At 32.8% G+C, this 13,234-nt stretch overlaps 2 protein-coding genes and 1 non-coding gene across 4 annotated transcripts; all 3 read right to left on the reverse strand.

The window, feature by feature from the left end:
• Window positions 1-1,221: 1,221 nt before the first annotated feature.
• LOC112008724 (putative cyclin-B3-1) lies at window positions 1,222-6,767 on the reverse strand. 2 transcript variants are annotated; one of them, XM_065774667.1, is made up of 16 exons: window positions 6,730-6,767; window positions 6,565-6,622; window positions 6,365-6,397; window positions 6,220-6,274; window positions 5,987-6,035; window positions 5,607-5,694; window positions 4,823-4,871; window positions 4,237-4,581; window positions 4,030-4,152; window positions 3,125-3,214; window positions 2,822-2,983; window positions 2,652-2,711; window positions 2,272-2,370; window positions 1,938-2,116; window positions 1,660-1,865; window positions 1,222-1,561 (listed from the first exon to the last, which is right to left on the reverse strand). In XM_065774667.1, the coding sequence occupies exons 2-15, from the start codon at window positions 6,600-6,602 to the stop codon at window positions 1,730-1,732; spliced, it is 1,506 nt and encodes a 501-aa protein (XP_065630739.1). In that variant the 5' UTR covers window positions 6,603-6,622; window positions 6,730-6,767; the 3' UTR covers window positions 1,222-1,561; window positions 1,660-1,729. The 2 variants fall into 2 exon arrangements, with proteins under 2 accessions (XP_065630739.1, XP_023896824.2); XM_024041056.2 differs by having other exon boundaries at window positions 1,222-1,569.
• A 1,153-nt stretch (window positions 6,768-7,920) lies between these two features.
• On the reverse strand, window positions 7,921-10,252 carry LOC136068030 (uncharacterized). The gene is made up of 9 exons (XM_065774651.1): window positions 10,138-10,252; window positions 9,847-9,901; window positions 9,688-9,745; window positions 9,521-9,584; window positions 8,972-9,023; window positions 8,807-8,852; window positions 8,623-8,716; window positions 8,263-8,295; window positions 7,921-7,984 (listed from the first exon to the last, which is right to left on the reverse strand). Exons 2-9 carry the CDS (start codon window positions 9,859-9,861, stop codon window positions 7,921-7,923), a joined length of 426 nt encoding a protein of 141 aa, XP_065630723.1. The 5' UTR covers window positions 9,862-9,901; window positions 10,138-10,252.
• Window positions 10,253-10,443: 191 nt separating this feature from the next.
• Window positions 10,444-10,517, reverse strand: TRNAI-AAU (transfer RNA isoleucine (anticodon AAU)). The gene has a single exon. It is a non-coding gene; the product is annotated as a tRNA-Ile (tRNA).
• Window positions 10,518-13,234: the final 2,717 nt, after the last annotated feature.

Here is a 13,234-nt window from a genome sequence, read left to right on the forward strand (position 1 = left end):
TTTTTTCTTCTTCATTTTTTCTTTTTTCTTTTTCCTTTTTTTTTTTTTTTTTTTTTTTTTTGGAAAATCTAAGGCACTTGAAGACTAGTTTTGCTCTCATAGTTTAAATGACAAGTCTCAAACCCGTTACTTCTCAACCGTTCTTTTAATTAGTATTTTATCCGTAGGATATACATTGGGGCTTCTTGGCAAAATAACATTATTTTATTAACAATTAATAAAGATATTGTCGCAAACAAATTATTTGGGAGAATAACCTATTCACAAAATCATGTTTTAAAACACCATTTCTAACTGTGAAATCATGTTTTAAAAACAAATTTTACAAATATATATAACTTGGATTCAAGTTACACATGGTAAAATTCCACCATTAATTACATGTTTTATATGCACTTAACATTCATGCTAATTTTTATGTCAATTGAATGTTATTTACCATTCAATTCATAAACTCATTTTTTATGCATTATTTTAAACTACAAAAATTTAAATTTAAACAATTAATTGATGACATGACTATTAATCTTTGAACACCCTGACATTTTGCAAACATGAAAAATATACAAAGATAATGTAATCTAGCGGTGGATTTGTCAAAATTTACATTCAATTAAAAAATTAAGTAGTATAATATTACTTAGAATTCCACTAGGACTGAGTTTGGATACAGCGTTAAGCTGCGGCACGTTTCTGTTCTCGCGTTTTCTCTTTTTTTTTTTTTTTTTTTTTTTTTTCTCTTCCGCATTTGTTGACTTTGGGACAAAAGTACTGTGCGTGTACTGTTCACGCACTGTTCACACCTGTTCACGTCATTTTTAATATTAAAGTGGGTCCCACAACATTATTCACACATAAAAATTATTTTGCTACAGTGTTTTCAGCAACAATCAGTTTTTATCAACTTTCAGCAACAATAAGTGCTATCCAAACGGACCCTAGGTGTAACTTGAACTTAACTCAATATATATATATATATATATATATATTTGTTTAGTCAAAAGTTGACGGGACTTAATGTACAATTGAAAATACAATTTTAGTATTATCACAAATCTTAAGTGGTAGGTTGGTATTAACTATTACGAGTAAGAAAAAAATAATTGAAGTGTTGAATTCAAATTAAAACCAATAACAACTTACCACATATGATTTTTTGTAAAAATGCTATGTACGCAAAACTTTTAAAAGGAATTCATTAAAAAAAAAAAATGGCAGTACTAAAAGGAACTGAAATGCATAACGTCTCATTGATTAGCATTGGTGATAATGCTAGAGTACAACATGCAAAGTTACAAGTAACTTGGCTAGAGCACAAGATACAAACTTACAACAAGTATCTTGATATGTGAACTGTAATGAAAATCAACACCAATTTTACCATGAACACAAAATAGAAATATCAACCACAATACATGGGCAGCAGCAGCTGGCAAATCAAGGCGCTTCCAAGAAATAATTTGGAGAATGTCCAAGATTAACAACCAGCGGAGGTCTATTTCCTCAATTTTGTAAAATTGCTATGAGATAATACTTCAAGGATGAAATTAAGTAGATCTTCCTGCATAACTTTCAGAACAAAAACGCTTTTTGAGATGCACGGAAGTGATAAAAAGCGGTACGTCATGCAAAAGATTCAAATTGAGCTGAAAATCTCACCTGCATATTTTCCAGTATCATTAGGTTTTGCTGATCTAATTACAGAGAGAAGCTATCCACACAAGTCAAATCAAAGAGGAAGCCTATCTAAAGGTTTTATTGTTGCAGCACCACTGAGATCAGGCCTCATGTACTTCTCATATGAGACTCTCAACTGTCCTTTTCCAGCAGCTTTATGGGATCTTATGATCATCTGTGCGCAATCCCTGCAGCAATCAAATAAACATAATTGAGATTCTAAGGAGTCAAAAGTGAAGGTGCTGAATCTTAAAAAGTACCTGAGTTGGGACTCTTCATAGCGTGCATGTTTGCAAAGCAGAGGGGTCCAAGCTGGAGTCATGTGCAGGGTACACCTTGCAACATAAAGAGCTGATGCACATAGCAGCGAGGGCTTAAACTTAAGAGATTCATGTTCAACTAAGCAGAGCTCGATGAGGTAGAATGCCAGGTGTTCAAGCTGTGAGCAATTTCCACAAGGAGTTACAAACAATCAGCAAACAAATTGAGGATTGCAATCATATCTAGTCCAGAGATTAAACAAGGATTAAACAAAATCTGAGCATTTACTAACTAGCAATTAGTAGAGTGGGCTTTTAAATGCTACTAAAATACCTTTGAGTCTGACTGAGCAGCCTTAAGAAACCTTAACATGAACACATAAGGAGTAGCCACATTAAGACGAAACTTCAATTGCTTAAGAATGAGCCTCTCCTGGAGAGCAAAGAGCAAAGTCAAGGTGCTTAGTTAGAATCAATAAAAAGTGCAACTATAAATGGCTTTTTGACAAATCATCCACAATAATGGTTTTTATACAAAAAGTAAAAATTCAGCAAAAGTAACCAGCAACGTTTTATATATATTCCCAGAAAAGAAGGATCATTTGGACATATGAACTCTGTAAACATATTCATCCTCGTTTGTATACTCCACAATCTAATGAAAAGAGGAAAAAGAACTTGTAAAATAATGCTCATGAGTGGATACTAGCATACCATTGCAAGCATTTGATCTCTTGTGTACGACTCGGCTGAGATGCTGATTAAATCCTTGACCTGTATTGAAAGGAGCACACAAATCAGGTAAGCATATAAATTGGAAAAAACTAATGACATTAAAACAAGTTGTGATGAGAAGCACGTGAGTTGTACTCATTAATACTTACCCTTGGATGCCAAAAGTCTTCATATTTTGATGCTAGCAAGAGTGCAGTAAGACCAACCAACTGCATTTCATTCTTCTTTACTGAAGCTTGTGAGAGATATCTGTCTAACAATGTCACCATGAGATATAGAGTTTCTTGCATCAAATCAAATTTGAAGTGTACCTGTAACAAGAGTGATAAAAATTTCATTGAAGAATTGGGCAAATCATCAGAATGCATTGATAACCACTATGGGAAAAGCAAAAAGAGAGAAAAAAGAAAAAAAAAATGTAATCAGAATGCTTTGGAAGAAAAGGTATGTACCTCAATTAACCAATTGATCAATATGCCCCGCATATGAGCTGTAATGTCTGTCTGAATCGACATGTAATTTTCCATTGATGGATTCTGTGCCTGCAGTCAAGCCAATTTAGCATATAGGCAGATCATCAAGCTGAGCCGGTTTGGACAGTAGTGCTAGAATGCCAAACTCAGACAATAACATAGAGCTAAGATTTCAGGTCCCATATGTCTTGACAGAAAATACAACTTAACAATCATTAACTAAACATAAACAAAGTGAATAATGTCATGTCAGTCAAACACATTACTCCTGTTAAAGGCAACCATGAAAGTGTAAAGCTTCTCTTGATAAGATCTAGCAAAAGAAATTGTTTGAAAAGTCATACTCCTTTTCCATTTGTTTATTTAAGTTTATAATAAGAAGAATTATTTAGAAAATTGATAAACCTTTTAATTTTAGAGAAAATGTATTAAAAGCTGTCTCCTGAAATAGTTGGAATTTCTAAAGATGCCAAAACAAAATGCAACAGAGGGAGTACCAGTTACCATCTGTTTTCTTCATAACTTTAAAAATATGAGTGATAAATCAAGTAACCTCTTATCTGACTGTCTTGTCATAAGATACAGATAATTAAAAACTAAAACTGAGAATATATGCCACCGGCATACTTTAAAAAAAGAAAGGATTTGCTGTAGATACCCACAGATCCCTGGTAGATTGGGATCCCATTCCTTTGATTTCATTCCTCTTTCTACTTTATCAGTTCCCAAGCTATTGCATTACAACACTTGAGAAATATAAAGTAAAAAGTTTGTTAACCATACTGTCCTGACCAGAAATACTATCCTGACCAGAATAAATAAAAATAAAATAAAATAAATTGGTAGAAGAATAAAGCTATAGATAGGAAGACATTATACATCACCTCTGTAACCCAATAGTACTGATAGATCTCATCAACATATTCAGCAACTTCTAGTTGATTGCAATTGTCATCAATACTTGGTAGCTTTTCTAGCTTCATAACTTCACCGCATCCCTCCAGTAACTGCAAGATAAGACCAATTGTAATTGAAATTCGCAAAAAATGGGTAAATACATTACATTAAAATATAATATAGTATGCCTCAACCTTTGATCCTGCCATCAATAAAGATGTATAAGATCTCCTCCGTTTCGATTTCTTGGGAATGACATCTGATACAGTACTTGGGTTGCCATTGCCATCAGATGGAAGCAGTCCCTGAGTAGCTTCAAGTGGAACCACAACTGCAGCACCATCAGATGGAAGCTGTCCTTGAGTAGCTTCATGTGGAACCACAACTGCAGCATTCTTAGAAATAGAAGATGTCACTGCTTCCTCCTTGTTCTTAGAGGAGATTGTAGCAACAGATGTTGACTTGTTAATATTTAATATGTTCTTGGATTTTAAAGTCCTTTGCGCAAGGGTAGCCTGGAGTGTGGTCTTCACAGTTGGCTGTATCATTAATAATATTAGAAGGGAATCAAATTGTTGATACTAATAAAACATATTGACACATCTAGTAATGAAAAACTAATCAATTTTGATACTATTGGTTTTTAAGAAACAAAAATTGGATTCTCTGGTAATTATTGATAAAGTTAATGTAAGCCCAATATCAAAGCAACATGGAGCATCATTAAAATTTATAAAAATTATAAAAAAAATTAAACTATGTAAAAAAAAATGCACATACCCTCACAGATTTTCTTGTCAATGCATGAGCCTCTGCATTAGTTTTGCCCCTAGCATCATACATGCAAATTAAATTAGTATGTAGAAATCTCAACCTTATCCAGTTAACCATCCTTGGAAACTGAAAAAGAAAAGGTGATATTAAATATATTTGCTTACAATTGCAAGTACAAAGTAGTAAAATGAGATTATTAAAGTTGAAAAGGCAGGTAAAGTTTCTGTGTTCCTGTTTCTGAGAAAGGAAAAAGAAAAACAGAATCCAAACTCTACATAACAGCGTGACATTTCCTTTTCTCTAAAAATTTGGAAAGAGACAAATTGCTTAAAGTCATATGTGGCATCTACAAGAAAAAGAAAAAAAAATGATTCTGAGCACACGTCCATCAGTATAGGCAAAGAAAGAGAACAGTAGTCATATTATAAGGTGAAATATTCACGGTTTAAAAATGCTCTATGTATATATTAACACCATGCAGAATAGTTTTAGCTAAAGAGTATGACTGGGGAATCCAAAGTCAAGCTAGAATCACATTTTCTGCTTGTGTAAGGTCAAATATATAAGTGCAGTAGATTTAAATGCTTTAATTAGCAGTATTAAAAATATAAATACACTCCCATGCCATGTGCAAGCCTTGCAGACTAGAACACTAAGGGCAAGCATACTGCCATTTCATTTATGCAGAAGCAGAATTGAATGAACAACTAGCAAGATTATTGGAAAGATTTTCAAGTACATCTAAACAGGTTGTGAGATAATAATGCTTGTATGTATCATTGTTACTCACATTATTAGGAAGCCATCACTCATTCGATTCTGCCAAAGATGGCTCCTATTGTTTATCCGGGATGCTACTTTCTTGCCAGCTTTAGGAACTGAACCCAGCAATAAAATTATTAACGACAAAAAAAGAAAAAAGAAAGATCAATGCAGATTTAGTTGAGCATAAATGCATAAAATGATTACAGCTGGCCCATTTATGAACAATTTTCTAAAATTTAACATTGTAATTAATTTAAGAGAAGATATACATATGATGCACAGTAGACTGCATCATGTCTACAGGTTCTGGCCAACTAAAGGATTAACTAAAGCCAACAATACATTCTGATCAGTATAGCTCTTTGCCATTGCATGTAAAGAACTAGGCAAATCAGCATAGCTAACCTGGATATCCACTTATTTCTTTGCCCTTGTCAGAACTTTCAGCATTTTCCTGCAAGCGAAATAGATTCAATATAAAAAAGAAAAGGAAAAAATATTTAGCAACAAGAACCTAGAACTGGAGAAAGAAACAAATCATTAGAAAAAGCAGAAGAAAACTCTGCAATCCAGATCTTTATTTAAAATAGGAAAAGAAGAGAGAGAGAGAGGAGGAGGAGGAGGAGAATCACAACTACCTTTTGGATATTTGTCTGTGCCTGGGTCACTCTCTTTAGCACCGGTAAAGACTTCCTTCAAGCAGAGAGTGATAATAAAAATTGTGTCAACGGCAAATAGAAGATTTATTCATGTCACACAGAACATAGAATATTTGAAGGATACCTATTTGATACAAGAGAAGTTCTTATAGTCCTCCTGATAAATAAAAGAAAGTGTCATGAATAGAATGTCCACAAATATAAGTTCTAAAAGACATGAGCCACATACAAGTTTAAAAACACTCATCAGCAAAGAGCCTCCAAATGAGAGCGCTTATTCTAACAATATAAAGGGGGGAAAAGAAAAACCAGGGTTACAAATACCTGTCGTTGGTAACAACAGAATCACAGCTTTGACCCATGGTCTTGTTCCTGAAAGAATCTGAAGAGGCCTTCTAATGTTTAAAACTTAATATTTTTTAAACCAAGTAACTGCCTATTGTAATACAAATCATAGAAATAACAATAGTAAAAAGGATAACAAATCACCTCTCTTGGAAGTGTGTACATAACCAACACCTTGACTTACATTTAGGACGTAAAACGGGAATTAATCTTGGTTTTTTTTTTTTTTTTTTATCAGCATCTCTTGCAGGAAAAAAATAAAAGAATTCAAAAAAAAAAAATAATAATGTGAAGGGAGGAGAGATTAATATTTTTCTTAATATGTAAGTTTTTGCCCCAAGTGAAGGGAGGATAGATTTGCACTAGTGACCTCTGCTTTATAAGGCATGGTCACTAGTTGATTGTGCTATCCCTTCGGGTTATTTACTAATATATACTAAGAAATGATTATAACCAAGGAAGAAAAAGGAGTTTTTTGTAAACTTAGAAACATTATTCTTAAATAAGTCAACAAGTTGTGTTAGAAACAGAAAAACAGCTGACTTTACCAAGCTATCATATTGACTTTAATTTCATGGGCATCCTTACAAATAATAGATTTTGGAAACTAAGTCCAAACCCATTACCTGGAAATTCCAAAGATAAAGAGAAATCATTCTTTTACTTTGCCCTTCCCAATTATGATGTGCATTTTTTTTATTGTAAGAGATTCTTCCTACCCTCTTGTTTCAAGATCATCACTTCTCATTATTTAATATATGTGTGTGTGTGAGTGCGCGCACGCACTTCTAGTAATAGAAGAATTAACTAAAAATCAGAATATGCTCCAATTTGAGTTTCATTTATCAATTACCTTCTCTAAGTTTATCATTTCTAGATACTTGCAATTTTTTAAGAAGGGGACCTGATGCAGTTTTAAAACCATTTTTTCACCATTTAGAAATGAAGCAGTAATTAAGCAAGTTTTTTAATTAGATATTTTGTTCATCATTTTTTATTAGTGCATTACGCATGCACCAATGGGCTTTGAACCCGCACCCTCATATTTGGCCATTCTTGTGTGAAGCAGAAATTCCATTTGAGCTAGAGCTCATTGGCCTATTCCATCCTTCATTCATTGAAATGGTATACTAGCAACAAATCTTGATACTTTTTAGCAACATTTATTAAGTACAATACCATTAGAATAAATGAGTCAGCATCATCGATTAGAATGTTTTATACCTTTCTAATAAATATATTATAAAAAGAGACAAAAAAAGCAGAAGATCAATGCAATGAAACTGTAAAGGAAGCTAAGAATCAGTACAAAATTATTTCAATCGGTTTTGGTTTCTATACCGTAAAGGATTTCCTTGATGATACATTTATAGTCCTTCCACCTGGACCCATGGAAACCCTAGAAAGAAACAAAACAAATGTTGTACTTGATCAAAAAAATTTACTAGCATGTAGAAACTAAAAACAAAAAACAAAAAAATAAAAGACGAAAGAAGATACAGAAAGACCCATGAAAAAATACTAAAGAATAGTACTAATATTTACTTTTACTAAACCATTTTTATAATCAAGACTGCTATGATATATAAATCCTGAACTATGAACATATCATTTTGACATGCATGTAGATGAAAATGAATGATTATAAGCCTGCTAATCAAGGTTTGGAGTACATACCGTTGCAAAGATGTTCTTTCACTTTTACTTTTCCTGCAATGCAATAGATCATGTAGCTTTAGAACCCACTAGTTCCAGAGCCAAAAAGGCTAAAAACCTATAATAGCATTCTGTTCCCTATTCTTTGAATTTTTTTTTTCCAAAAAAAAAGGGTACTATCAAAAATTATTTCAAGGGGCAGGAAGCAGCAACTTATAATCCAGACATATATAATTACAAGGATTTTAACTCTCAGTTTAAAAAAAAAAAACACACAATGAGAAACTCTCTCCCCCCAACAACCCCTCTTCTCCCCACAGAAAGGAAAGAACAATAATAGTAAATTAGAAGGTAATTTTTTCAAAATGAAAAGATACTCACGTAAGCTTGAGGCCAACCGGCACTGCCTTCCTTGAAGAGTTTCCCTGGGCATTGCTGACATCAGCAAGTGCTTTTCTTCTGACATTTGTACTTGCTGAAAAAGCCAGTCTAAAACTGTTAAAAATAGTTCTCAAAGTATAACTCAAGCTCCATTGACAAATTTACTCTATTTAAGGAGCCTTACCAGAGTTAATTAGTTTGCCTTTGCTCTTCTCCATATTATTCACACCCTTCAGATAAGAAATAAGAATGAGTTTAAAATTCTATACTCATAAAAGCATCAACATTTTCCATATTCTCTATACACTGCTACTAAGAGCAACCAAGGAAAGAACTGAAGAATTATTACCCGCACACTAGTCAGATTAGCCCTTTTACTAGCAATTACAGATTTCCCTTCGCTGAGAAAACAACAAGAGTAGATAAATAAAAACAGAAGTAAAGAAAATTCAAGTTCCCCTTACCCCCAGATTGGTCGCCAAGAAAACCAAACTAAGAGTAACTGAGTTTCATGCTACAAAATAAGAACAAGTAAATTTTATGCTTTATGCTGTTTTCTTATTCTAAAAGTGTGAAACTAACCTCATCTAAGACAAATAGATGTACAACAAAACTATTTAAGTTTGATAAACCAAATTATGTCAGCAACAGCAGCCAATATGCATAGAAATGATAAACCTTACATTGTTGCCAACAGGGTCCACTCAAACAAAACAAAAGTACTGAACAGCTGCTAGGCTTTCATAGTTTAATTAACCCTCTTGTTTTGTAGAATCGAAACCGCAGTAACATAAAACATAAAAATATTAAAAACCCATATTTTTTTTTTCTTTTATCTCCTCCGTTTCCTCAAATTACTAATAATCTAATAACAAATAGCATGCACACATAAACTTACTTGCTATCAGCATCAGCTTTAGCTGCTTCACTTTCCACATAAACCTTCAAATTTCTAACACCCACTACATTCAAAAAAAAACTTAAAATTAAAATTCAAAGAAACTTAACAAATTGCTAAGTTGAAGCGCGCCACACACACACAAGAGAATGTAATGAAAAATGTACCACTTTTGGAAGCGCGACTATCATCGCCAACACGGTTCAAACCGGCAGCGAATTTCCCCTAACATTGTCAAGAAAACAAGTCTTGTAAAAAATAAAAAAAAAATAAAAAACATGAATGGACGAATCAAGAATCCGATTACAGGGGTTAGTGTGCCGTACCTTCGCAGTCACCATAGCGATTCTCCTTTTCTTGATTCCTTCAAATTCTCTAAACCTGATCGAAAATTTTCGAGTGAAATTTGCAACAAAAAAAAATTTAAAATAAATAAATAAAATTCGCTAAAATCTAAATTATTATAAAAGTTCATAATTCGCTAAAATGAAAAAAGATTCATGAAATTAGGGTTTGTACGAAAAAATTAAAAAAATAAAAATAAAAATTAGGCAAAAAATGTAAATCTATACACGATTGTTATCCCGAACCCTAGTAATTAGGGGTTTCGATTGTACCTAAAAGATTGAGGAGATCTGATGTTTTCTTCAGCCACAGAGAGAGAGAGAGAGACCGTTGCGTTTGAATCTGAAGTGAAATTTCAGAGGGCGCTTTGTTTGTTTTTTGAAAAGAGTGTGATTTTACGTTAATATCCCTATCCTTGCTATGGGAATTTTTTGAAAATAATGTGGTTTTGGGGAATTAGATGAAAATAATGTGATTTTACATTAATGCCCCTAATATTGTTGTGGAATTTAAAAGTAATGTCATTTTACGTTAATACCCTTGAGCTTGTTGGGAAATTAGGGTAAAAGAAATTTTACTGGCCCATGCAGGTCTCGAACCTGCGACCTTCGCGTTATTAGCACGACGCTCTAACCAGCTGAGCTAATAGGCCAATTGTTGAAATTCGTTTTGCGTATTAATATACTTATATATTCTGTTTTGGATTTTAGTGTCTCTAAATCTTTTAATATACTAAATTTTCCGTTTCAAAATTAAATTATAAAACAAATTTTTCCTCCAAATTGATTTACTTCCGAAAAAAAAAAAAACCAATAAATCACTCACATTGAACTTGTAATTCACTAACAAAAATGGATTTTGGCTATAGTACTCATCCAAAATTATCGAGCATTGTAGTTTAGGTAACATATCTTCTTTGTTGCTTCTCTTTCCTAATCTCTCTCTCAAAAAAAAAAAAAATGACACTCAAATACAACAACAACCAAAAACTTAGTCCTAAATCATAATTCTTCATTCTTGAATGCACAAAGTTAAAATGAAAATGGCAAAAAAAAAAAAAAAAAAACAACAACAACAACAACAAAAGAAAAGATTCATGTAATTAGGGTTGTACCAACAAAATTAACAATAAAAATTAGGCAAAAAATCTATACATGATTCTTATTCCTAACCCTAGATCTTTTGGTCCTTTCATTCACATTGGAAACACATGGAAATAATTTTTTTTTAAAGTGTTGAGTGAGAAAATACCAAAAATTAAGGTTTTCTCAATTGTACCTAAAAACTTAAGGAAAAACACTCAGATCTCTTCGTTCTGATATTTTCTTCGGCCACTTGAAAGGCCACAACTCACTTTGCCTTTTGAAAAAGTAATTTTACATTAATATTTTTTTTTTTAAATACTTTGCCTTCCGCTTGCCTTCTGCTCACTTCGCCTATTGAAAAAAAAAAAAAAAAAGTGATTTTACATTAATATATATTTTAAAAACACTTTGCCTTTGAAAAAAAAAAGGTGATTTTACATTAATACTCTTACACTTGTTGGCGAATTATAAAACAAAAGTGATTTTACATTAATATTTAAAAAAATATTATTGGTGAATTAATACCCCTACTCTTAATAGTAAATTTTTTAAAAAAAAATATGATTTTACATTAATATTTTTTTTAAGAGAAAAAAAAGTACTATTGGCCCATGCAGGTATACGACCTGCAACCTTTGTATTTATTAGCACAACGCTTTAACCAACTGAGCTAATAGGCCATTTGATATTTATAATTTGTATTTTTGTATTAGATTGTTTTTCATGTCTTCTACTTGTATTTTATTATTAGATTGTTTTTTTCATTAGTGTTACTCAAGTTGTGAATATTGTTTCAATGGCTTTTTAGTGTGTAAATATTCAATACCAATAAGTGTCTATTTGGAAGACTTTTTTCCAATAGCTTATTTATATAGTATTTGTCAAAAAATGTAACTTTTAATAATTTTTTTGTTAAATATGTAACAAAAAGATAAAAAATCGCTTATTTCATTATAAAAAAAATTATAAAAAAAAAAAAAAAACCCTAAGGCAAAAAACTAAAAGCTTTCGCCTTTACCCAAAAGCACCCTAACTGTACCATCATGATATTACACGGATATGGAGGACATTCCAACACTTGTGGAAACGGGATTCAATGCTAATGAATGAGAACAAAAGAACAAAAAGAAATAAAGAACCTAAAGAGAGTACCGGTAGGATGCCGGCCAAAGATCCTTCGAAGGATAAGTCAGTGATAGAAGAATCTGTAAGAACTCAATAGTGTGAGAGCTAAGGATTTTCATGTACCTTAAGGAAGAGGGAGCTTGGTGTTTACATAGTGGTGTAGAGTAACCAAGATCCCTTANGGCAAAAAACTAAAAGCTTTCGCCTTTTCCCCAAAGCACCCTAACTGTACCATCATGATATTACACGGATATGGAGGACATTCCAACACTTGTGGAAACGGGATTCAATCGCTAATGCAATGATGAAGCAAAAAAGAACAAAAAGAAATAAAGAACCTAAAGAGAGTACCGGTAGGATGCCGGCCAAAGATCCTTCGAAGGATAAGTCAGTGATAGAAGAATCTGTAAGAACTCAATAGTGTGAGAGCTAAGGATTTTCATGTACCTTAAGGAAGAGGGAGCTTGGTGTTTACATAGTGGTGTAGAGTTAATCAAGATCCCTTGAAGGTAGGGGTTTTCCATGTAGAGAAGATCCGAAGTTATGGCTTTGAGATCTCAGGGCTCCTCTTCCCATACTGGGAAGATATGAACGTGTAGTAGGTATGTTTAGGTGTGGTATGCAAGTTATTTCCATAAAGGGATATATGAGTGAAGTGCATGCGAAGGTTGGTGGGACCCAGCTTGCTCAGTCGTTAGTATGGAGATGGAGGATAAGGTCCAACCATCCATTGGTACATATACAAACCATCCGTTAGGAGCAAACGTGTGATACTCGACGGATCGCTAGAGACCAACGGGTATTCTAGGAGAGTATGGTCGTGAAGGGTGGTGCTTACATTGTCAAGTTTTGAGGAGGCGAGGTGTTTAATCCCAACGGATCACAGAGTTAAAAAACTTCTCGTGAGCCAAAAATACCCTTATCAATATATATATATATAACAAAATTTTCCTCCAAATCGATTTAGTTTAAAAATATAATAAATCATTCACATTGAGCTAGCAACACATTAGCAAAAATGCATTTTACTACAGAGCTCGTCCAAAATTACTTTATTTAGGCAACATATCTTCTCGGTTGATTCTCAAAAAAAAAAAACACTCAAATATACACCAATAAATCACCAAAAATTTGTTTTTTTAAGAACAATAACAAAATT

The sequence above is a fragment of the Quercus suber genome, unplaced genomic scaffold (genome assembly GCF_002906115.3).
Source record: "Quercus suber isolate HL8 unplaced genomic scaffold, Cork oak 2.0 scaffold_96, whole genome shotgun sequence".
Lineage (NCBI taxonomy): Eukaryota > Viridiplantae > Streptophyta > Magnoliopsida > Fagales > Fagaceae > Quercus > Quercus suber.